At 38.0% G+C, this 21,885-nt stretch overlaps 3 protein-coding genes across 8 annotated transcripts in view; 1 reads left to right on the forward strand and 2 right to left on the reverse strand.

Moving 5' to 3' along the window:
- LOC116301697 (neuropeptide FF receptor 2) overlaps window positions 1-7,237 on the forward strand; it is an 11,035-nt gene extending 3,798 nt beyond the window's left edge. The window contains exons 2-3 of one of the 5 annotated variants that reach the window (XM_031710795.2): window positions 1,319-1,426; window positions 2,383-7,237. In XM_031710795.2, coding sequence (XP_031566655.1) covers window positions 2,892-3,890 — 999 coding nt within the window. In that variant the 5' untranslated portion in view covers window positions 1,319-1,426; window positions 2,383-2,891 and the 3' untranslated portion in view covers window positions 3,891-7,237. The other 4 variants (XM_089033377.1, XM_031710813.2, XM_089033373.1 and 1 more) reach the window with 4 other exon arrangements.
- LOC148913583 (zinc metalloproteinase nas-15-like) lies at window positions 6,944-10,644 on the reverse strand. The gene is made up of 9 exons (XM_089033424.1): window positions 10,518-10,644; window positions 9,781-9,954; window positions 9,541-9,664; window positions 9,168-9,259; window positions 8,916-8,999; window positions 8,686-8,828; window positions 8,229-8,373; window positions 7,624-7,730; window positions 6,944-7,001 (listed from the first exon to the last, which is right to left on the reverse strand). The coding sequence occupies exons 1-8, from the start codon at window positions 10,573-10,575 to the stop codon at window positions 7,624-7,626; spliced, it is 927 nt and encodes a 308-aa protein (XP_088889550.1). The 5' UTR covers window positions 10,576-10,644; the 3' UTR covers window positions 6,944-7,001.
- Window positions 10,645-12,521: 1,877 nt separating this feature from the next.
- LOC116301469 (zinc metalloproteinase nas-15) lies at window positions 12,522-16,013 on the reverse strand. Of its 2 annotated transcripts, none has more exons than XM_031710536.2 (9): window positions 15,860-16,013; window positions 15,299-15,472; window positions 15,059-15,182; window positions 14,786-14,877; window positions 14,627-14,710; window positions 14,397-14,539; window positions 13,698-13,818; window positions 13,178-13,278; window positions 12,522-12,626 (listed from the first exon to the last, which is right to left on the reverse strand). In XM_031710536.2, the coding sequence occupies exons 1-8, from the start codon at window positions 15,915-15,917 to the stop codon at window positions 13,178-13,180; spliced, it is 897 nt and encodes a 298-aa protein (XP_031566396.2). In that variant the 5' UTR covers window positions 15,918-16,013; the 3' UTR covers window positions 12,522-12,626. The 2 variants fall into 2 exon arrangements, with proteins under 2 accessions (XP_031566396.2, XP_088889538.1); XM_089033412.1 differs by having other exon boundaries at window positions 15,299-15,586; window positions 15,860-15,932.
- Window positions 16,014-21,885: the final 5,872 nt, after the last annotated feature.

The following is a 21,885-nucleotide window of genomic DNA, read 5'->3' on the forward strand; positions in this document are numbered from 1 at the left end:
TGTTTCCCTATTTTTATTCAATCTTTCCTTTCGATTTCCAGTATCGCTTTCTAGTCATTCTTTATCTTCTCATTGCAAAAAAGATATTAGAAATTTCAATTTATTGTGATCTTTCCTGCCAGAGAGGCTTCGATCAGTTCAGAATGAGTCACACCATTGTATTGCCACAAAATATTCCTTATCGAAAGAAAAATATCTTCCATTAATTAAGTTGCTATAGTCGAACAGCCTGCGTTTTCACACGAGGTACTTACACCAAAAACTTTCCGTTTTTTATCCTTAAGTTTCTTTGGTAAACAATATATTAATGCCATTAAAACAGTCTTCGGTAACATAGGATGTACTCGGGGGGATGTATAGGAAGGAAAGATAAGGAAAGAAAAGAAGAAAAGAAAGAAACCAAGGTAGAAAAGAAGGATGGAAGAAAAAAAGGTAGAAAATCTTGTTGGAATGAGGGAAATTTGCCACTGGCTTACCATGGGTTACTACATTAACCAAGGCCACCAAAACAATTTACAAATCACATTTTTGACGCCGAATAACAGATGAATTGCTGAATTATTGATTTCAAACTGTTTTTGTTCTCTCCTGATCATACACATACTCGTGTAAAGTAAAATATTTACTTTTAAAGGAAAAAAAATACAGATTCCATAGTTTAAATACTCGATCGTGATTGGCTAATTCGTATGAAAATTGGTCTGGGTGGCCTTGGTTGGTGTAGTCGCACTGTCAAGAAGACTCTATGTGGAAATCTTGTGGGCGTTAAGGGAAACGGATATCCTAGTCCAACTTGGAAACACAGCCATCAAGTGGAATAATCTCATCTATTTGTTCTTTGTAAACATCCTATGACATCAAAGCAGTGCGTGTTTGGCATTTCAAAATAACATTTAATGGGTGTTAGTTCATAGCGACCGTTATCTGCCGGGCATTGCCATTAAAACAAAAGAAAAAAATCTTTGCTTTTAACGTGTTTACGACATTGAAGATTAAACTTTGGGAATCGCAATTCAAAAAAGAAAGGAAATCTCGCCTGATTATGCTGAGAGTGGTACTTGAGTAGAATAAATAAATCGGGTTCCAGTTGTGTGTTGAAACACAAAATGACAAAATGTTAAAATGAAAACCAATGATTACCATTTAAAATAAATATAAGTGGATGGGAAGCTTTACAGAATTAAAAAAAAAACTTTTCTTTATTTGAGTGAAACCTGGGGTTATGGTTACAGTCATTAACATATAGGAAGTAGTAAACCTTTAGACTCAACATTCAAATGAATATATATTTCACCATTCAACTATTCACTTTATGTAGAATCAATACTGAAAGTATTGTATCAGAAGCTACTGGATGCACTTCAATACCCAGGATCGATAACCATCTAATCACCAAGTTCAAGGTTTTGAAATTACCACGAAACAGGTGCGAGTATTTGTTCAACCAAAGGACAGTTTCCCAACTCATCAGTCGCTTGACCTTGGTTTGATGTTTTTGTACGCTTCGCCCTTCTTTCTAAATGCCTAGCAATGAGTTTGTTATAAAAAATATTGGCAATTCACGGCGGAAGCTATAGACTACTACTGCATACTATTTCGCTAACAAATCCATTAGCGATTATTTTCATGCTGTGACACTGAAATGGCTTTGGGAAACGCTCGTGAGAGAGGCCTTCTTTACCAGCAAGTATTAAGCTTAAATATTTTACATTATTAAAAACGGAAACTAAATTCGTAATGAATTTAAGTACAATTTTGCCTTACAAATTAATTAATCCAATTTTATTATTTCAATTCCTAACACATTTATCAGGTGTAAATTAAGATTTTATAAATTAGGGCAAGGTCTTACCGCAAAGTTTTTTTTTGAAAATCATTTAGCTTTTTCGACATATTTAGTTCTAAATGAAGGAATTAAGCAACTTTATAAGTCAATTGAGGTCAGAACTTCAATTGAAGCTGCCAAGTCTAAGAAATAATCTTAGATTTAGTTTATTATTTATTCGACAGGAGACTCCTTCGTGACTGCGTTAACTAATATCAATCATTATGGATTTCATAATTTGTCGATAGGTTTCTCTGTCAAATTGCCTTCTTTAGATGATCAATAATCTTGCCGGCTTTGGGCGGATCGGACCACTATTTTCATCGAACATTAATTCATTCCCTTTTAAACTTGCTTAATTTTCTAGTTGAGACAGGTTTCTTCCTGTTTTCTTCCCTTCATTTATCATAGCGCTTTTAGTTTATGTATTATTTCTCTCATTTGTTGACGGACTTGCTGTGAATTGTCATGTAAACTTGCTAACAAGCCAAGACTAATATAAAGAATCGATGAGTTTTCAATGCTTATTTGTGCTGGTATATATTCTTCATTTCTAGACTTCATGACGGCGTCGAGTGAATAAGGGACAAGTTCCAGTGAAGCTGGTTGACAAAGGATACTCATTCAGACGAAACTTTAATAAGGAGAGAAAGTAAATATTCGGTTGTGCTGTATAAGATAAAAGGACGCAACCCGCAGCGATAACGGTATAAGGAGAAAAAAATCAATAACAAGTCGGAAGAGTTGGTAAAAAGGAGAACGGAGACAGATTTGAAGAGAAGAGAGACTGATTTTCCACGGTAAGAGAATTGGGGAAAGAGAAAGAAGGGCAAAAGTAAAAGAGAAGGAGAAGAGGACTAAAGTAGCTTGAATAGTGTAACGTTGCCGAAGAAAAAGAGAAGAAAAAGAAGAAGACGACGACGACTGCAGAAGAAGAAACACTTAGTAGTATCTAACGCTGTCAGCGCCAAAAAACTGAACTATAGAAAACGGTAATCAAAGAAAAAAAGAAAAACAGAAGTTTGGCAGCAGTAGCAGTATTACAACACCAATCAACAACCTAACTATGAATAACAACACATCATCTAGTATTATCTATCCTCTCGAGTCGCCAGAAGCAAATGTCCGTTTTGTCGTTTACCTTGGAAGTCTAATCTTAGGTACGTTTGGCGGATGTACTGTCCTTGCAGCGATAATAACCAAGCAAGGAAACAAGACAGACAACGACATTTTCTTGACTAATCTCGCCATTTCCGACATGCTGACAATCTGGGTTTACGTAGGAGTCCATTTTTACCTTCTCTCCGGTCATCTCTATGGAAAATACTTCTGTCTGTACTTCTGGCCACTCATGAGCGTGCCACTGTGTGCAAGTATATTTACTATCACATCCATGGCTGTTATAAGGTGTCGCAGTATCTTGTTCATGTGGACTCAAATGATCACTCAAAAAACTGCTAAGATTTGGGTTCTAGGCTTATGGATAGCAGCATTCATCGTTCTTATCCCCGCTCTTGCTGTTTCAAAGTCAGCTGGTCGATTCTGTCATCTTGACTGGTCTACGATAAGTCAGAGAAGAGCGTACGTTTTCTTTATTTTTACTGTTGAATATCTGTTCCCTTTGGTCATAGTGCTATGTTGCTACGTTGGCATCGGCATGAGCTTGAAGAAGCTCGAAGGACAAGTGCAGAGAGAGAATATACAACGTGAGAATAAAGACATCATCAAAGCAATTGCAGCAATTGTCATTGTATTTGCTATCTTCCTGATGCCTTTACAAGTTGGAATGATGATGTGGGAGTTTGGAAACACAAAAGCAAAGAAACTAGTCCTGACCTTCATGAACTATGCGGATATATTATGCATCTTTCACAGTTGCCTCAATCCATTCATCTACGGTATTGTTCCCAGAGAGTTTCGTAATCGCTACTCTAAGTGGATTACAGTGGTCATAAACAAAATCATAAACAACTGCTGTCGACTCTCAAGATATAAATTCAGAGAACAACGAAATATGGGTGGAAATAATGTCTATCTTGGGACAACCGATGATATAATACTTTAATAAATTCAGTTCAATTTCGCATACTGGAGAAAACCCATCATTACAACTTCTGTAAGAAATCCCAGATACGTGTAAACTGAAAAAAAGAAATTATAGCATAGTTCTTAAAAGTGTATTTTCATAGAGGTCTGTGTCGCTTTGCAGCGGTGAATAAGTGCATATTGGACCAAAGAAAGTGTTCGTATTAGAGAGGTGTCCGTATTATAGAGGTCTGTTTATAAGTGAATAATTGCATATTGCACCAAAGGAAGTCTTCGTATTAGAGAGGTGTCCGTATTATAGAGGTCTGTCTATAAGTCAAAATAATTGCATATTGGACCAAAGAAAGTGTTCGTATTAGAGAGGTGTCCGTATTATAGAGGTCTGTCTATAAGTCAAAATAATTGCATATTGGACCAAAGAAAGTGTTCGTATTAGAGAGGTGTCCGTATTATAGAGGTCTGTCTATAAGTCAAAATAATTGCATATTGGACCAAAGAAAGTGTTCGTATTAGAGAGGTGTCCGTATTATAGAGGTCTGTTTATAAGTGAATAATTGCATATTGGACCAAAGAAAGTGTTCGTATTAGAGAGGTGTCCGTATTATAGAGGTCTGTCTATAAGTCAAAATAATTGCATATTGGACCAAAGAAAGTGTTCGTATTAGAGAGGTGTCCGTATTATAGAGGTCTGTCTATAAGTCAAAATAATTGCATATTGGACCAAAGGAAGTCTTCGTATTAGAGAGGTGTCCGTATTATAGAGGTCTGTCTATAAGTCAAAATAATTGCATATTGGACCAAAGAAAGTGTTCGTATTAGAGAGGTGTCCGTATTATAGAGGTCTGTTTATAAGTGAATAATTGCATATTGGACCAAAGAAAGTGTTCGTATTAGAGAGGTGTCCGTATTATAGAGGTCTGTCTATAAGTCAAAATAATTGCATATTGGACCAAAGGAAGTCTTCGTATTAGAGAGGTGTCCGTATTATAGAGGTCTGTTTATAAGTGAATAATTGCATATTGGACCAAAGAAAGTGTTCGTATTAGAGAGGTGTCCGTATTATAGAGGTCTGTTTATAAGTGAATAATTGCATATTGGACCAAAGAAAGTGTTCGTATTAGAGAGGTGTCCGTATTATAGAGGTCTGTCTATAAGTCAAAATAATTGCATATTGGACCAAAGGAAGTCTTCGTATTAGAGAGGTGTCCGTATTATAGAGGTCTGTTTATAAGTGAATAAGTGCATATTGGACCAAAGAAAGTGTTCGTATTAGAGAGGTGTCCGTATTATAGAGGTCTGTCTATAAGTCAAAATAATTGCATATTGGACCAAAGGAAGTCTTCGTATTAGAGAGGTGTCCGTATTATAGAGGTCTGTCTATAAGTCAAAATAATTGCATATTGGACCAAAGGAAGTGTTCGTATTAGAGAGGTGTCCGTATTATAGAGGTCTGTCTATAAGTCAAAATAATTGCATATTGGACCAAAGAAAGTGTTCGTATTAGAGAGGTGTCCGTATTATAGAGGTCTGTCTATAAGTCAAAATAATTGCATATTGGACCAAAGAAAGTGTTCGTATTAGAGAGGTGTCCGTATTATAGAGGTCTGTTTATAAGTCAAAATAATTGCATATTGGACCAAAGAAAGTGTTCATATTAGAGAGGTGTCCGTATTATAGAGGTCTGTCTATAAGTCAAAATAATTGCATATTGGACCAAAGAAAGTGTTCGTATTAGAGAGGTGTCCGTATTATAGATGTCTGTCTATAAGTGAATAAGTGCATATTGGACCAAAGAAAGTGTCCGTATTAAAGAGGTGTCCGTATTATAGAGGTCTGTTTATAAGTGAATAATTGCATATTGGACCAAAGAAAGTGTCCGTATTAAAGAGGTGTCCGTATTATAGAGGTCTGTTTATAAGTGAATAATTGCATATTGCACCAAAGGAAGTGTTCGTATTAGAGAGGTGTCCGTATTATAGAGGTCTGTCTATAAGTCAAAATAATTGCATATTGGACCAAAGAAAGTGTTCGTATTAGAGAGGTGTCCGTATTATAGAGGTCTGTTTATAAGTGAATAAGTGCATATTGGACCAAAGAAAGTGTTCGTATTAAAGAGGTGTCCGTATTATAGAGGTCTGTTTATAAGTGAATAAGTGCATATTGTACCAAAGGAAGTGTTCGTATTAAAGAGGTGTCCGTATTATAGAGGTATGTTTATAAGTGAATAAGTGCATATTGCGGGACCAAAGGAAGTGTTCGTATTAGAGAGGTGTCCGTATTATAGAGGTCTGTTTATAAGTCAAAATAATTGCATATTGGACCAAAGAAAGTGTTCGTATGAGAGAGGTGTCCGTATTATAGAGGTCTGTTTATAAGTCAAAATAATTGCATATTGGACCAAAGAAAGTGTTCGTATTAGAGAGGTGTCCGTATTATAGAGGTCTGTTTATAAGTGAATAAGTGCATATTGGACCAAAGAAAGTGTCCGTATTAAAGAGGTGTCCGTATTATAGAGGTCTGTTTATAAGTGAATAATTGCATATTGGACCAAAGAAAGTGTCCGTATTAAAGAGGTGTCCGTATTATAGAGGTCTGTTTATAAGTGAATAAGTGCATATTGCGGGACCAAAGAAAGTGTTCGTATTAAAGAGGTGTCCGTATTATAGAGGTCTGTTTATAAGTGAATAAGTGCATATTGCGGGACCAAAGGAAGTGTTCGTATTAGAGAGGTGTCCGTATTATAGAGGTCTGTTTATAAGTCAAAATAATTGCATATTGGACCAAAGAAAGTGTTCGTATTAGAGAGGTGTCCGTATTATGGAGGTCTGTCTATAAGTGAATAAGTGCATATTGGACCAAAGGAAGTGTACGTATTAGAGAGGTGTCCGTATTATAGAGGTCTGTTTATAAGTCAAAATAAGTGCATATTGTACCAAAGAAAGCGTCCGTATGAGAGAGGTGTCTGTGCTCTGTGCTGGGACAACACTACACTTGCCCAAGTATCTTCAAATCATTAGCAGAATTAGTTTGATTTGATACAATATAGGTAGAACAATACCATTAAGGCACTAATTAAATTAAATTATTTTATTCATGATTTTGATGAGCCAGCGAATCAAATTCGTAACATCTGTGGGTAGAAAAGAAAATATTGTGAAAAATTAATATAGTAATCATATTGTTTGTTTGTCGATTCCAAATGTGTTAATGTTAATATTGTTCATTTTCCGATACAATAGTAGAGAATGTAATAGTGCTCAAGGAATAATACTTATATTGAAACGTTCCAGCTTCAAGAGGCCCATCAATGGGTGATGTATTAAATATAACAGTAAATACCGAATAAATGGAGGTAATGGATTTTGAGACATGCATATGGTCTTAATATAACTAATATAAAATATAACTTCACATGAGCCGAACCTATTGACATCAGAGAAGACCGCCTTGTTATCCATCGTTTCAATTAGGTTCGGCTTATGTGAAGTTCGAAGTTTGATCTGAGCGTTAACACTACAGACATCGTTACCTATATCATATAGTGTTTTCCCATTTCAGACCACGTGTCATTCCCTAGAGTATCATTTCTTTGTTTAACGGTTGCGCATGAGAAGACTCATGAATATGGAAACAACTCATACAAAGAATCTTATTCTCAAGAGAATGACACGCGGTCTGAAATAGAAAAACATTACGTAATAGGGAATGATGAATATTTCTGTTACTTTCCTCATAATCAAAACGTGACCCACCTAACACAGATTGCAGCTTTTTTTGCACCTTTGTTTGACAATCTGCATTCTCTTGCAGTCTCCTCTTGGGACGTGGTATGAGCAGTAACGACCAGTGTCCTTGCAGTCTAAAAAAATCATCATATACGTGGTTTGCGAACTTTTTTGTAAAAGAGAAAAAATGTCGAACTTTTAAATTTTCTTACATTGATGTGTCACGCGCCGTCACGACAGTGCTCACGATATTAAGCTTTTTCAAAAAATGTTGGTGAAGAGTTTTGTTGCATGTTGTATTGATGGTTTTCAACCATTCCCAAGAGAATTGAATAACAAAAGACACGGCGGCCATACTGGAGGATATAACAAAAGACTTCATTGACAATTCTTTTGTTAAGTTCCTCTAACATGGCCGCCGTGAAAACCATCAATACCATGCCCAAAATCCAGAATGGGCAATGTATTTGCAATCAGAGAATGAGTGCAAATGAATTTTTTTCAAAACTTTGTCTGAACAATTGCTGCTAGTCAACTGAACAAAAAGAAGTGTGCAAGCGAGTCTGGTTGTGGTAAATGACGCTATTTAGCAAGTGACCTGATACAATATATAATGATACCGATATACTCACCACCTGGAGGGGGGGGGGGGGGGGGGGGGGGGTTAACCCCTCCACCTTCACCACCACCACCACCACCACCACCACTGCACTTGTACATCATGTTCATCTGTTGGATGTCGATCTTACTCAAGTTACTGCGGTTGCCAAGTTTAGCCTATAAATAACAATAAACATGGAGCTCGTTCAGCTGGTTAGTTGAAACCGACAAACCAACACTCAGGATCTTAAATCTGAAGAGAAGATACAGCATTCTATAAAAATATCTGCAATTGGTTAAAAGATCGCTGTGGTTTGGAGAACCACAGTGTTTCATTGAGGAACGTTAAAGAAGAGGGAAAAACTATTTGCGCACAGCCGTCACGTGTCACCGGCACACTAGATAATGCGCCGTCTTCTTAGATAAGTGTTCCGAAGGCGGGAAGACACATGCACGTAAGCTTAGTCACGTGACACCCTTCACTCTTACCCCAGATTTTTTAGCTACGATGGTTGGTCTCCTGTTTCTGCTGAATGCATAAGCATCATAGTGCATGACGCTGTAGTAATCGTATGGAGTTCCCAGAGAATCAATGGTGGACCTTGGGTACTTGTTAAAGTTGAACTTCATGCCTTTGAAGAAGAAAATAAGATTTGTGCAACAGGTGGATAATATATTTGTTAGAGAAAAGAAACCTTATTTCACTATGCATAACTTACTTGGGTTAATGTTATTCCAGTTGATGGTAACGTAATCGTCTCGATCAGGGCGTGACTGCTCGTGGTAAAAACCGAGTGCGTGACCTAGAAATTGTTCAAATAGGAAAATGATAAATCCGAAGATTGCGTTACACTTGTTAAATGCCCGCGGTATCCGGCTTATGTTTCACCTTAGGCTTTAACTGAAAAGGGTCAGTCTTGGTTTCAGTGTCTGCCAAAGACTTTTTAAATAACAGATTGCGTTACACTCACCTATTTCGTGCGCAACGATTCCTGGGTACCAGCATCCACTGGCAAGATTGATTCTTTGAAGACGTCCTGTTCGTCCCACCATGGAAGAGCACCTAGAAACCAACACTTTTTTTTAATTTGAAAATTTTAAGAAATTAAAAAATTTTTAAATTTAAGATTTTAAATTGTTAAAATGGAGAACACGATACGGTTGAAATTGGATGTGTTCCTCTGGGCTGTCCATTGTGGCTGGCAATCCTAAATGATACACCATAATACTAGCCTCAACAAATCTTCCTCCTCCCTCCCTTCCCCCACGAAAGATGCTTCCTAGTACCTTTCCCGAAATACCAGAAAAATGAGTGTTTTCATAGAAATGTATGGCACTACTTACCCTCTTCCAATCTGGAAGTGCGCATACGCATACTCGTTTGCCCTCTCTTTGAATCTGATACAAGTATTGTCAGTCCACATTTTCATTCCGGCTCTGATGGCATTCATTGCTCGGGAGTTGCGTCCTAAATATCAAAGAAAAGGCATTTATATCAATGGAACATACAAATAGAATCTTGATCAATAGAGTGGAGAGCGGGAAGAGACAAGATCGATGAAAGACAGGCGTCGAGCTACTCACGTAAGCTGCCGTCAATAGTGTAAGCCATCACTCCTCCTGGCCAACGGCCATTCTTGATGCTTCCTCTACCGATTGGTTTATCCACGTCCATTCCCATTTCAGCTGCCATTCGCTGAGCGTCAGTCAGGATCATGTCTCCCTCGTACAGGTTTGGGTCGTCAACTCCGGCGTTTTCTTTTATGTACATACACAAAAACAATAAAAAATTTTGCAAAAGAAAAATCTAAATTAATGAAAGAATACTTCATTAAAAAAGAATAATAAATATCTTTATTTCATCGATTCATGGTATGCTGCTGACAAAGATCTCTCCCTCTGCCATTGCACATTAAGCTTGTTATAGTACACACGCTTCTCAGTTGCCTCTAGGGTCTCAGATTTGATTCTTACACTCGGCATCATACGCGTGAGTAGAGTTTGTTTGATAAAATGAAGGGTTTCAAAAGATAGAAGGAAACTATATCTTAAGGGTAGAGTGAGAATTCCTCTCGTTTCTTCAGAGTGTCTTGAAGGGATATGTCGCTAATACTGATGATACCCCGGGGATGATACCGAACACCTAACACAATGGTTCAAAAACTCTTTCCAACAGGCTCCTATGTCCTACATCAAAAAATGTAAAAGCAAATATGCTTGCTTGAATTAACACGTAAGAAGAAACGAAACGCAAACAAACGAACGCGGAGCAGTTGGCAAAATTTTGAAAGAAGATAGAAAATTTAACGCTTTTTTCTCACCTTCAGGATTGCTACCGAACGCCACACCAAGAAGAACACACAAAACAAGGAACTTCATCTTGAATGTCTATGGGAAGAACTGTGCTTGGAGATTGAACATGGCTGTATTTGTAAGGGAAAAGGAGGATTTCAGCTGCTGTGCACCTGGGAAGCTGAGGAAATATCACCAAAAAACAGAAGGCAACACAGGTTAGTAAGATGTGTTTTTGTTGACTTGGGACAGGACATCGAGGTATTAGTTCTACAAATATGTACTTAACTTTTTAAAGTCAGCTTTAGGAGCTTAAACATTTTTGCTACATGGTTATTCCATTTATCCTTTCTTTCATTTTTCCTTCCTTTTTTTTAATTATTTTTAACTCGTATGCTTCCTTCCTTCTTTCCTTCCTTCCTTCCCTCCTCTTCGCTCACTTCATTTGTTCGTTCGTTCTTCGTTCGTTCGTTCTTCGTTCGTTCTTCGTTCGTTCGTTCGATCGGTCTTTCGTTCGTTCGTTCGTTCGTTCGTTCGTTCGTTCGTTCCTTTGTTCGTTAGTTCGTTAGCTCGTTCGTTCGTTCCTTTGTTCGTTCGGTCTTTCATTCGTTCGTTCGTTAGTTCGTTCCTTTGTTCGTTAGTTCGTTCCTTTGTTCGTTCGTTCGTTCGGTCGGTCTTTCGTTCGTTCGTTCGTTCGTTCGTTTGTTCGTTCGTTCGTTCGTTCGTTCCTTTGTTCGTTCATTCGTTCGTTCGTTCGTTCGTTCGTTCGTTCGTTCGTTCCTTTGTTCGTTCGTTCGTTCGTTCGTTCGTTCGTTCGTTCGTTCGTTCGTTCGTTCGTTCGTTCGTTCGTTCGTTCGTTCGTTCGTTCGTTCGTTCGTTCCTTTGTTCGTTCGTTCGTTCGTTCGTTCCTTCCTTCCTTCCTTCCTTCCTTCCTTCCTTCCTTCCTTCCTTCCTTCCTTCCTTCCTTCCTTCCTTCCTTCCTTCCTTCCCTCCTTTCTCTCTCCTCCCTTTTTCCTTCTTTTCTTCTTGGTATATATTTAGTCATCTGTGTATTCCTTAATTGTGTCTGTTTGTTCAGTCGACGGAGTTTTTATTTCTTTTGTGCTTGATTAATAATTCATAAATCGATATAGAGTATATGTTTCACTGAAAAGGCAAAAGCTGGCTTCTAAAAAATAATTCGGTGATTATTCATGAGAATGTTCCTAAAAGCATGTGTTATGGCGGTAAGAGAATGATTTGTTCAGTTGTGGACAAACATTTCATTTCAAAAATTGCGGCGAAAGATGAAGTGATTCACAAAAGAACTTCATTTTTACCAGTATTGTGAATTTTCTGATCTCGCTTTCTGACTGGTCTAGAGCCGCGGGAAATAGGAGGACAATCATAAATTACGTCAGCAAATCACGCGCCCGCTTGAACCCCTCTTTTGTTTCAAATTTACCTTTGTTTTTGTAGTAAAATTTTTATTTTTTTGTGGTAAAAAACCAATTTCCTTCAGTTTTACATGGTATGTACTCTTATTTACCACAATTTTCGTCATCTAGCCGTCAAAATGTTGTGTACTCACGAAGCGTAGCCGTGGAAGTCCACAACATATTTTGACGACTCGATAAGAAAAGTCGTGGTAAATAAGAGGGCGTACCTTGGAAAACTGGAGAAAATAGGTTGACTACCCTTATCCAATCATCTTCTCGCCATCACCATGACTCATCATGCTATGAGGCACATGAGGCCCTTACACTATTTAGTGTCATCAGCAATAATAGTTACATTCGGAAAATTCGTTTGAAAGCTTCCAAATTTGCCGTATTAAGAGTCGGGAAGCAGTCACGTGACTCGTAAATGATCATGTGATTCTTAGCGATCATTACAGATTACACGGATAACACTATTTATTCTGTATGTCAAGACTTGAAATCCCAGCTGAAATAGGCCCACCTTCGAGATATCAAAATTCTAAGATCTTTCAAGTTGTTCAACTTTAACTTTTTTGATGAACTTCAACTTTTTTTTTAGTAAACACACAAGGATTTTTTTTTAAGTAAATGCTTTATTAGAATTCAAAATATGTTCCACAGTTAAATATCAAGGTTAGTTATAGATATATAGCTTGTAATATCTTAGGTGGTGTCCATCTGAAAACGATATCAAAGAATATTTTTTTAATTAGCCTGGAATGAGATATTCTTTTGTTTTAAGTATCATACAAGTGAGGCTATCAGGGACACTAGAGAAAAACGTTTGCGCATGCGTGCATTTCAGCATGTTTTCTAAGAATTTTGAAGAGTTTGAGTGAGAAAATAAAGTTTGTTTTCTCCAAGTATACAAAAAAGGTCCAGGGTATACTTTTGTAAGACCAAGATACTGTATTAAATAACACAAGATGAAAGAATTAGCCTTAAGTTTCAAGCATGGACTGGTACCAAGTTTTGGTATTTTGTGAAGTCCAATTATCAGGCATGTTTGGAAGTCAAATTTACGTACGTATGTATTGGCTAATTTGCATACGGATCCGGAGCATGCGCAGACGTTTTTCACTCGTGTCGCTTTAATCCTCATTGCTCAGGATTAGACTAAAAAAGGATATATTCATAGGTATGCACAAGAGAATATGAACTAAGTTCATTTTCTCTTGGTATCCAGGTATTCTACTGAGCAAAATTTCGTCCAAATTTTTTCAACTCACCTAGCACATTTTGCAGCTCTTCCTACATTGGTCTCTGATTCCCGCGTGAAGTCCGCAGCCAAGAGCAAGGATTGGGCATAGAGGATTGTTGTCCTTACAAACTAAATAAGATTGCAGTGCAATTAATGGCAAATTATCTCAGCGCGTAAGAGGATAAAAGCTATATAAGGAAAGGGCTAGACCACGTATATGAAGTTTTATTTGGAGCAAGTGCGGTTAAGTGATGCCAGAGACCCGCCCTGTGTCTTCACACTATTGTTTCGAGTTTTCTATGCGAATACGTGTAACTTTAGCTTTAAATACCCTCAAAACGCAGCATTGATTGAGAGAGAGAGAGAGAGAGAGAGAGAGAGAGAGAGAGAGAGAGAGAGAGAGAGAGAGAGAGGCGGTAAAGGACCTCTAATGATCTTCTTTGAACCTGCCTTGTTGGAACAAACTGTCGATGTTTAATATCTGTCTTTATAGATATTTGCCTTTAATTCAAAAACGTTTTTATAATGTTTATAATCTTGTCTTTTACCTGGAGGGGGAGGGGGGTTAACGATTCCACCACCACCACCACCACCACCACTGCACTTGTACATCATGTTCATCTGTTGGATGTCAACCTTACTCAGGTACCTGCGGTTGCCAAGTTTAACCTGAAAGTAGGAAGATACGGTTACATTTAGTATGTAGGATTTTTGACGCAGAGTGTACCCTCGTCTCCCGCTTGAGGGAGAATTATAGCCCTTTTTCTTGGCTGCTCTACTAGCGTATGTGCGTACCTGCCATAAACTACCTTAACAAGCTCTACGGATTTATTGAATTCATTCAAATAACTACACATTTCTCGACTTCGCTTGAATGCCTACGAACAGTTCAAGTCGAGATGAAACTTTCCATAAATACAGCAAATGTATGAACTTATCAAGACAATACAAGGAACCGCTATTGTTTTGTGATCACCCAAGCGACTACGGGAAAAGTCTATTTCAATCAGGGGCATAGCGAGGTTTCGATTCTAGAGGAGGGGGGGGGGGGGGGGGGGGGGTGTCCCATTTTCCCGCCAAATCCACAGGAATCCCGCATGAATTAATAATTTTTGGTGCCAAAAGCAATTTTTTTTGGTGGACACGTGACCCTTGTTCCTCCTCCCTGCTTTAGTGACTACAACCCTTATCATTTCTACATACACATTCGCTAAAGCTTTAATTAAAATCATACTATCTGTTCTTACCCCAGATTGTTTAGCTACGATGGTTGGTCTCCTGTTTCTGCTGAATGCATAACTATCATAGTGCATGACGCTGTTGTAATCGTATGGAGTTCCCAGAGAATCAATGGTGGACCTTGAGTACTTGTTGAAGTTGAACTTCATGTCTTCAAAGAAAAATATTAGATTTGTGCAACAGGTGGATAAGATATTTGTTAGAGAAAAGAAACCTTTTTTCATTATGCATAACTTACTTGGGTTAATGTTATTCCAGTTGATGGTAACGTAATTGTCTCGATCAGGGCGTGACTGTTCGTGGTGAAAACCGAGTGCGTGACCTAGAGGGTGTAAAAATAAGAAAAAAATCATGGACGTGTGCAAATTGCGTGATCTAGGGAATGTGTGACACTCACCAATTTCATGCGCAACAATGCCCGCGTACCAGCATCCGCCAGCGAGACTGATTCTCTGAAGGCGTCCTGTTCGTCCGACCATAGAAGAGCAGCTGTGAAATAAGGGTGCACCTGTTCATACATATTATTTAAGCAAAGACTATTCCTTTGAGCTTGCCCGTCATCTGACCATGACCACACACAGTTAAAGGGACAAGAGACGGAGAATATCTCACGATCTCACGTCCACGAAATGTTTTGCTTGACGGATTTAGAGAGCGTGACAATACTTACCCTCCTCCGATGTGAAAGTGTGCGTACGCATACTCGTTCGTCCTCTCTTTGAATCTGATACAAGTATTGTCAGTCCACATTTTCATTCCGGCTCTGATGGCATTCATTGCTCGGGAGTTACGTCCTAAATATCAAAGAAAAGGCATTTATATCAATGGAACATACAAATAGAATCTTGATCAATAGAGTGGAGAGCGGGAGGAGACAAGATCGATGAAAGACAGGCGTCGAGCTACTCACGTAAGCTGCCGTCAATAGTGTAAGCCATCACTCCTCCTGGCCAACGGCCATTCTTGATGCTTCCTCTACCGATTGGTTTATCCACGTCCATTCCCATTTCAGCTGCCATTCGCTGAGCGTCAGTCAGGATCATGTCTCCCTCGTACAGGTTTGGGTCGTCAACTCCGGCGTTTTCTTTTCAAGTGATTTGTCAATGAAGAGAGTAAGTATTATGTGATTTTGAGTACGTGCTTCTAAAGAGGTGTAATTGTATAATTCAAAATAGGGACTGGTTCACGATAGGTCTATCTGAAGTCAAAGGTAAGAAAACTAGATTTACACGAACTGGCATAAAAACCCTAAGCCTTGCTAAATTGTAAGCTTTTTCATAGCTTCAAACTTCGTCGCATTTTCTTGAGTATAGTTCTTTTTTTCCACGGGTAACAGTCGAGAAGGTAGTAATTAAGTTTGGATGTAACTTAAATAAAGCACACGTATTCTCAAGTGATTTTGAATGTGAACGTGAAAAATTGTACCTTTTTTCACTTTTTCGTATTCTCTTTTCATTTTCCCCCCACTTACCATCAGGATTGTTAGCAAAGGCAACACCAAGCAACACGAACAACAAGAATAACTTCATCTTGGTTGTCTTCTGAAAAGTTCTGTAGCTAAACAAGCCGAGTTAGCTGCTTTTAAGCTGGATGAGGTACCGGCAACTGTTTAACACCTGGAAAGCTGTGAAGGCATGGCGGCTAAAGGGCACAAAGGAAAGCTAACACAGACCGAAAATGTATGTATAATATTCGAATTCGTTTATATTTTTTGTAAAACAACACCTTCGCATTCAATCAACAAAACTGTTTGTGTCATATATTATGTTATCTTTATGATTTTTTTTTCTATGAGATTATTCATTTATACAAAAATATACGCTTTATACTTTTCTGTATTTTATGAGTACAGTTAACGAAAAGTGTGTGCTGATTTGCGTAAAACAAACGCATTTCTGGATTTGAAAAAAAAATTCTATTTGACATTAACAATATATTATATACATTAACATATACTTTTTCGAAACCATCATTTTTTTCCTAATTATGATATTTGGAAATGAAAAACGAAGAAACAGTAGGTCTGTTTGTCAACTTCCATTTGACCATATGCGCTAACCTGTTTACACAAGCAATACCTCTAATCCTCAACGCGCAACTAGTGCAAAGACATCCCGACATCAATATATCGCATCACGCCTTATTTAAAGTTTGAACAGCACTATCAACCTATATTAACAGTGCGTGTCAAAATTGCAGTTGATTCCGACATCAATATGGTGTTGAATTGCTATTTGGCCGATTTTTTTTACCTATTTGGACAGCTTAATAACCTGAATTAGATTCGTCCGTCCAAAGTCATACCGACTTTCAACATCTCAGTTAAACTTCGTTTTACTTCAAGTGAAGTATCGCTGTCAAGTTTCTCAATCAACTGAGGCACTGTCGTAGTGGATAGAGGAGAAAGAGCCTCTTAGGAAGTGATATAGGCATCTATTGACTCATCTCTAGTATACAGTCCTTTGACTAAACGTTGTCGTTGATCGGATCATTCCTACTCGCCTAGACCGAAAAGGATAACGGGTAAATTACCCAGAACTTGCGTCATCCAAACTGCTCGCCAGTTTAAATCTTCGCCGTATGCTCGAGGCATGGTTTTAGCAAATTAAATGGGAACGAAAAAAGCGAGCTCAAGACGTGTTAGATAACATATGCGGCAGCTAGTAACTGTGAATTAATTATCCCATGATCCTTTTCGGTCTAGGCGCGTAGGGTGAAGCCGATCAAACGACAGCGTTAAGTCATAGGACTGTATTCATTCAATGCTTCTGGACATTTGTTCAGATATAATGACAATGACATTCAATGTAATATTGTATTTACAATTATCTTTTTTATTCATATATATAACACGGAATTGGATATTTTCGAAAAGTCAGTAATTCTTTTGAGAGAACGATTACATAGATAGATTAGATTAGACCAATCAGGTCGTTACACGTGAATGCAAGTGAACTATCCAAGCCTTGTACTAAAGCGACGACTGAAATTTTTTACTCTTAATCGATGCTGAAGAGGGGTGAAAGAGATTATGTTGATGATGACATTTCGGGTCTTCGTGGAAAAGAAGAAAGGCCTAGATTTTTATGCATGTTTTTTACTCCTCTAAGAATTGGAACATGCTTTCAGTTTGACCCCGTTGAGCTGCGCCACGCGTTTTATTTATTTATTTTTATTTATTTATTCTTTTTGATACGAGAACCGTCTATTAGGGTTTAGATTCATTTGTGAGTATTCTACTGAGATCAAAAAAAAAAAAAAAAATTGAATCAAATAAAAAAGAACAAAACAAAACAAAAAACTGACCTCTACCCAAACTCTATCAAGATGTAAAAATGCCACTTCCTATATGCTTTAGAAGTTATTCGTAACTTCTATAAAACGAGTTCGAACGTTTTAAACTTTGTAACTATTTATTGTAATTAAGTAATTAATTCGTTCAAGACTCAGAATTTTTTCTGAGACTCGGAATTTTTTCTGAATCTTTAAATTTGCAGCTGCATAAGTTTCTTGATATACTGAGAGAATCACCTCAATTTGTTGGCCTTTTGCCGCCGTTATGACCACTCTCTTTTTAACGAATTTATAACTGGTCCCCTTTCCAATGAAAATAAACGGAGATATATCAACCGTTTCGGTTTTAATCCTCATTTGGAACTACAGCAGCATAGTTGATTTTCTTGTGCAGTTGTCTTTTCTTTGGGTCGAAGATTCCCATCGCAAAGTCAACCGTAATTTGAGGAGGTTCAATTGCCATCTCTCGGAATGAACTTTTTCTCTTTTTAGAAAACATCCCAACCCAATTTCCCTCGTTGACATTTGTGCTGCTCCCAAGAATGTGCTGCATTCTTGCTTTCACTTCTCTAATGTGAAGTTCAGGCAAAAAGGTGTTGGACTTTCTCACTTGGGCACGTGTGGTTGCTAAGGCAACTGCTCTTGCCGCTGACCGAAACGTTGATGTCTTCCTTGGCGTTTCGGAGCAATTCTCTTCACATTTCTTAATTTCTAGTTTATGATTTGCATCGTTTTCAGAGTGTACTAGCTTTTCCTCTCTGCCTTGAAATAATTCTCCACCTTTTTCGCTGTATTCAAGAGCAGAAGGAGAAAAACAATCCTCAAACACCTCCGAGACGTCGGCCATGTTTACATCGGTTGGAGAGCAGGCTAAGATAGGTTGATCTGCACAATAGTTTATTCCATCAACAGGGTTTATATAATACTCAGGCGAGGAGCTATTTGTCACAACCAAATTTTTTGTCTTCTAATAAGTCGTATTCGCACTGGAACATGAGATTATATGACCGCAAACGTCAATAGCCAATCTTTTCGTTCGGTTCTTGTCCAGTTGGACTCGCTCAAGTAATTATACTGATTGACAAGAGAGATCGACGCAAAAAAAACAACAAAACAAAAAACAAAATAAAAACAACGCATTCACACATGTCCAACCATGATGATGACAGTTTGTGAATGGGCGCAAGATATGATGGTTATACCTCATCTAACCAAATCCATCTCACCCTACCCTAGCGAAAAAGAAGTGATAAAAGGTCAATTTAAATTTACGTCAGTAAATTTTTTCATCTTTTCACGGTGTATATTTTACTTTTTTTTTTATCATTACTATTTCGTTAGAAACACCAACGCAGCTCACACTAGTTTTGAGCTAGTTCTTCTTCTAGTGAAAAAGAGATAAGCCATGCCACGTGAAAAAAGTGTTACGAAACTGTAGAGTCATGGAAACCCCAAACAACATGTGACTTGCCATGTGATGTGCAAGTTACGCAAGTCAATATCATAACGAACCACAGTGACCAAAACCCTTGTCTTACCTCTCTAAGAAAAAAAACAGCCGAATATGAGAAAGCTATGAAAAAAGCAAGAAAAATGGCTAGGAAAGATGATAAAAGCACAAAACTAAAAACCCTGAAGTTGTTATGTAAGTCTGATGGTGAAAAATACGCATGAACGGGTGTATTACGAGAGAACGCTGCCCCACCCGCAACCGTCTTAATTTTGCCCGCTAATTAACACGAAAAACGTCATGGAAACCCCAAACATGGAAACCCCAAACAACATGTGACTTGCCATGTGATGTGCAAGTTACGCAAGTCAATATCATAACGAACCACAGTGACCGAAACCCTTGTCTTACCTCTCTAAGAAAAAAAACCAACCGAATATGAGAAAGCTATAAAAAAAGCAAGAAAAATGGCTAGGAAAGATGATAAAAGCACAAAACTAAAAACCCTGAAGTTGTTATGTAAGTCTGATGGTGAAAAATACGCGTGAACGGGTGTATTACGAGAGAACGCTGCCCCACCCGCAACCGTCTTAATTTTGCCCGCTAATTAACACGAAAAACGTCATGGAAACCCCAAACATGGAAACCCCAAACAACATGTGACTTGCCATGTGATGTGCAAGTTACGCAAGTCAATATCATAACGAACCACAGTGACCGAAACCCTTGTCTTACCTCGCTAAGAAAAAAAAGCAGCCGAATATGAGAAAGCTATAAAAAAGCAAGAAAAATGGCTAGGAAAGATGATAAAAGCACAAAACTAAAAACCCTGAAGTTGTTATGTAAGTCTGATGGTTGAAAATACGCGTGAACGGGTGTATTACGAGAGAACGCTGCCCCACCCGCAACCGTCTTAATTTTGCCCGCTAATTAACACGAAAAACGTCATGGAAACCCCAAACATGGAAACCCCAAACAACATGTGACTTGCCATGTGATGTGCAAGTTACGCAAGTCAATATCATAACGAACCACAGTGACCGAACCCTTGTCTTACCTCGCTAAGAAAAAAAAACAGCCGACGAATATGAGAAAGCTATAAAAAAGCAAGAAAATGGCTAGGAAAGATGATAAAAGCACAAAACTAAAAACCCTGAAGTTGTTATGTAAGTCTGATGGTGAAAAATACGCGTGAAGGCGTATTACGAGAACGCTGCCCCACCCGCAACCGTCTTAATCTTGCCCGCTAATTAACACGAAAAACGTCATGGAAACCCCAAACATGGAAACCCCAAACAACATGTGACTTGCCATGTGATGTGCAAGTTACGCAAGTCAATATCATAACGAACCACAGTGACCGAAACCCTCGTCTTACCTCGCTAAAAAAACCAGCCGAATATGTGAAAGCTATAAAAACATCGCCAACTATTCCGGTCATGCGCCCGCGTACAAATGCAGCGGTGTCGCTTGAAAGTGTTAGGCGAGTTAAGTCAGATTTTACAAAGAAATGTATAGAGAGTCAAGATAGTTTTCGATTTATAAATTTCTGTGTAAACAGTTTTCCACTTGCCGGGGTAGAAGATCAATATATAACATTAAAACATTTGATTTTTACCAAACATACTTTAATTTGCTTGGAAAAACCTTTTCGTCTCGATAGTTAGATTTTACAGCCTTCTTGCCATATGTGCTTTGTTAAATTGCAAGAAAAGCACAAAAGGTCAAATATTATAAACAACATTTCTCAAAATCAGAGCTAGTTACCTCATTTGCCGGGGGTCGATCCTTAAAATACATACATTCTAAATTACTGATGTCGAATCTGTGGTCGATTGAACGAATTTATACTTTTCGTTTTTTACTTTTCAAAAACTCCGATTTGAGACGAGTATTTGTGAGATCCTTTCTTCAAGAATAGGCACTTTGTGAAGTAAAACACCTTGTAAAATTATTCGCAAAATACGGCATGTTTTGGTACCAAAATAAAGCTTGAATCCTCAGCTCTCGTTTGTCATCATTTGTAATAGGATACCTATTAAAGACAGGAATACGTAGCAAAAAGGTTGTTTCTCTACGTCCGGGCCTGACGAGAGCTTGGGATTCCGTGTTTTGTTTTTTATACATGATATCCGTTGACTTGCCGAGCGGCGCATGGCCGGAATAGTTGGCGATGCATGAAAGCAAGAAAAATGGATAGGAACAGATGATAAAAGCACAAAACTAAAAACCCTGAAGTTGTTGTTGTATGTAAGTCTAATGGTAAAAATACGCGTGTGAAAGATGCCTTCACCCCGCAATCGTCTTCCTTGCCCCGCTAATTTAAAACAAAAAAAAGGCCTAAAAATAAGAACGTTCTGATTTTATCATCGCATATTAAACCATTTTTTACCTTGTCAGTAACACCCAAAATCACTTTATCACACACGTACTCCTTATCATTGACACCTTTTTATTTACACAATTAATCATCACTCTATTACCCACTATAAGCAATCTTGTTTTACATTCTCTTTCTGTCCAATTAAAGATTAATAATTGTAACGTTTCCATTCGCGTTTCTAGTAGGTCTCGTTTGGGGCTGGACACTTAATATGCCTAGGAACTATGTATCTGTACAATTTGGGAATATTGACTTCAAAAAAATTCTAGTCTGCCATATAACTGCTCATTGGACTCTGCCTATCGGCTCTTTCAATTTTGTCAGTCCTTCGGGATTTTCCTCAATTTTTCCAAATTGGACAGCCTGAGTC

Source organism: Actinia tenebrosa, unplaced genomic scaffold (genome assembly GCF_029948245.1).
Source record: "Actinia tenebrosa isolate PJP-AT-01 unplaced genomic scaffold, QUT_ActTen_1.0 PGA_scaffold0__85_contigs__length_37466705, whole genome shotgun sequence".
NCBI lineage: Eukaryota > Metazoa > Cnidaria > Anthozoa > Actiniaria > Actiniidae > Actinia > Actinia tenebrosa.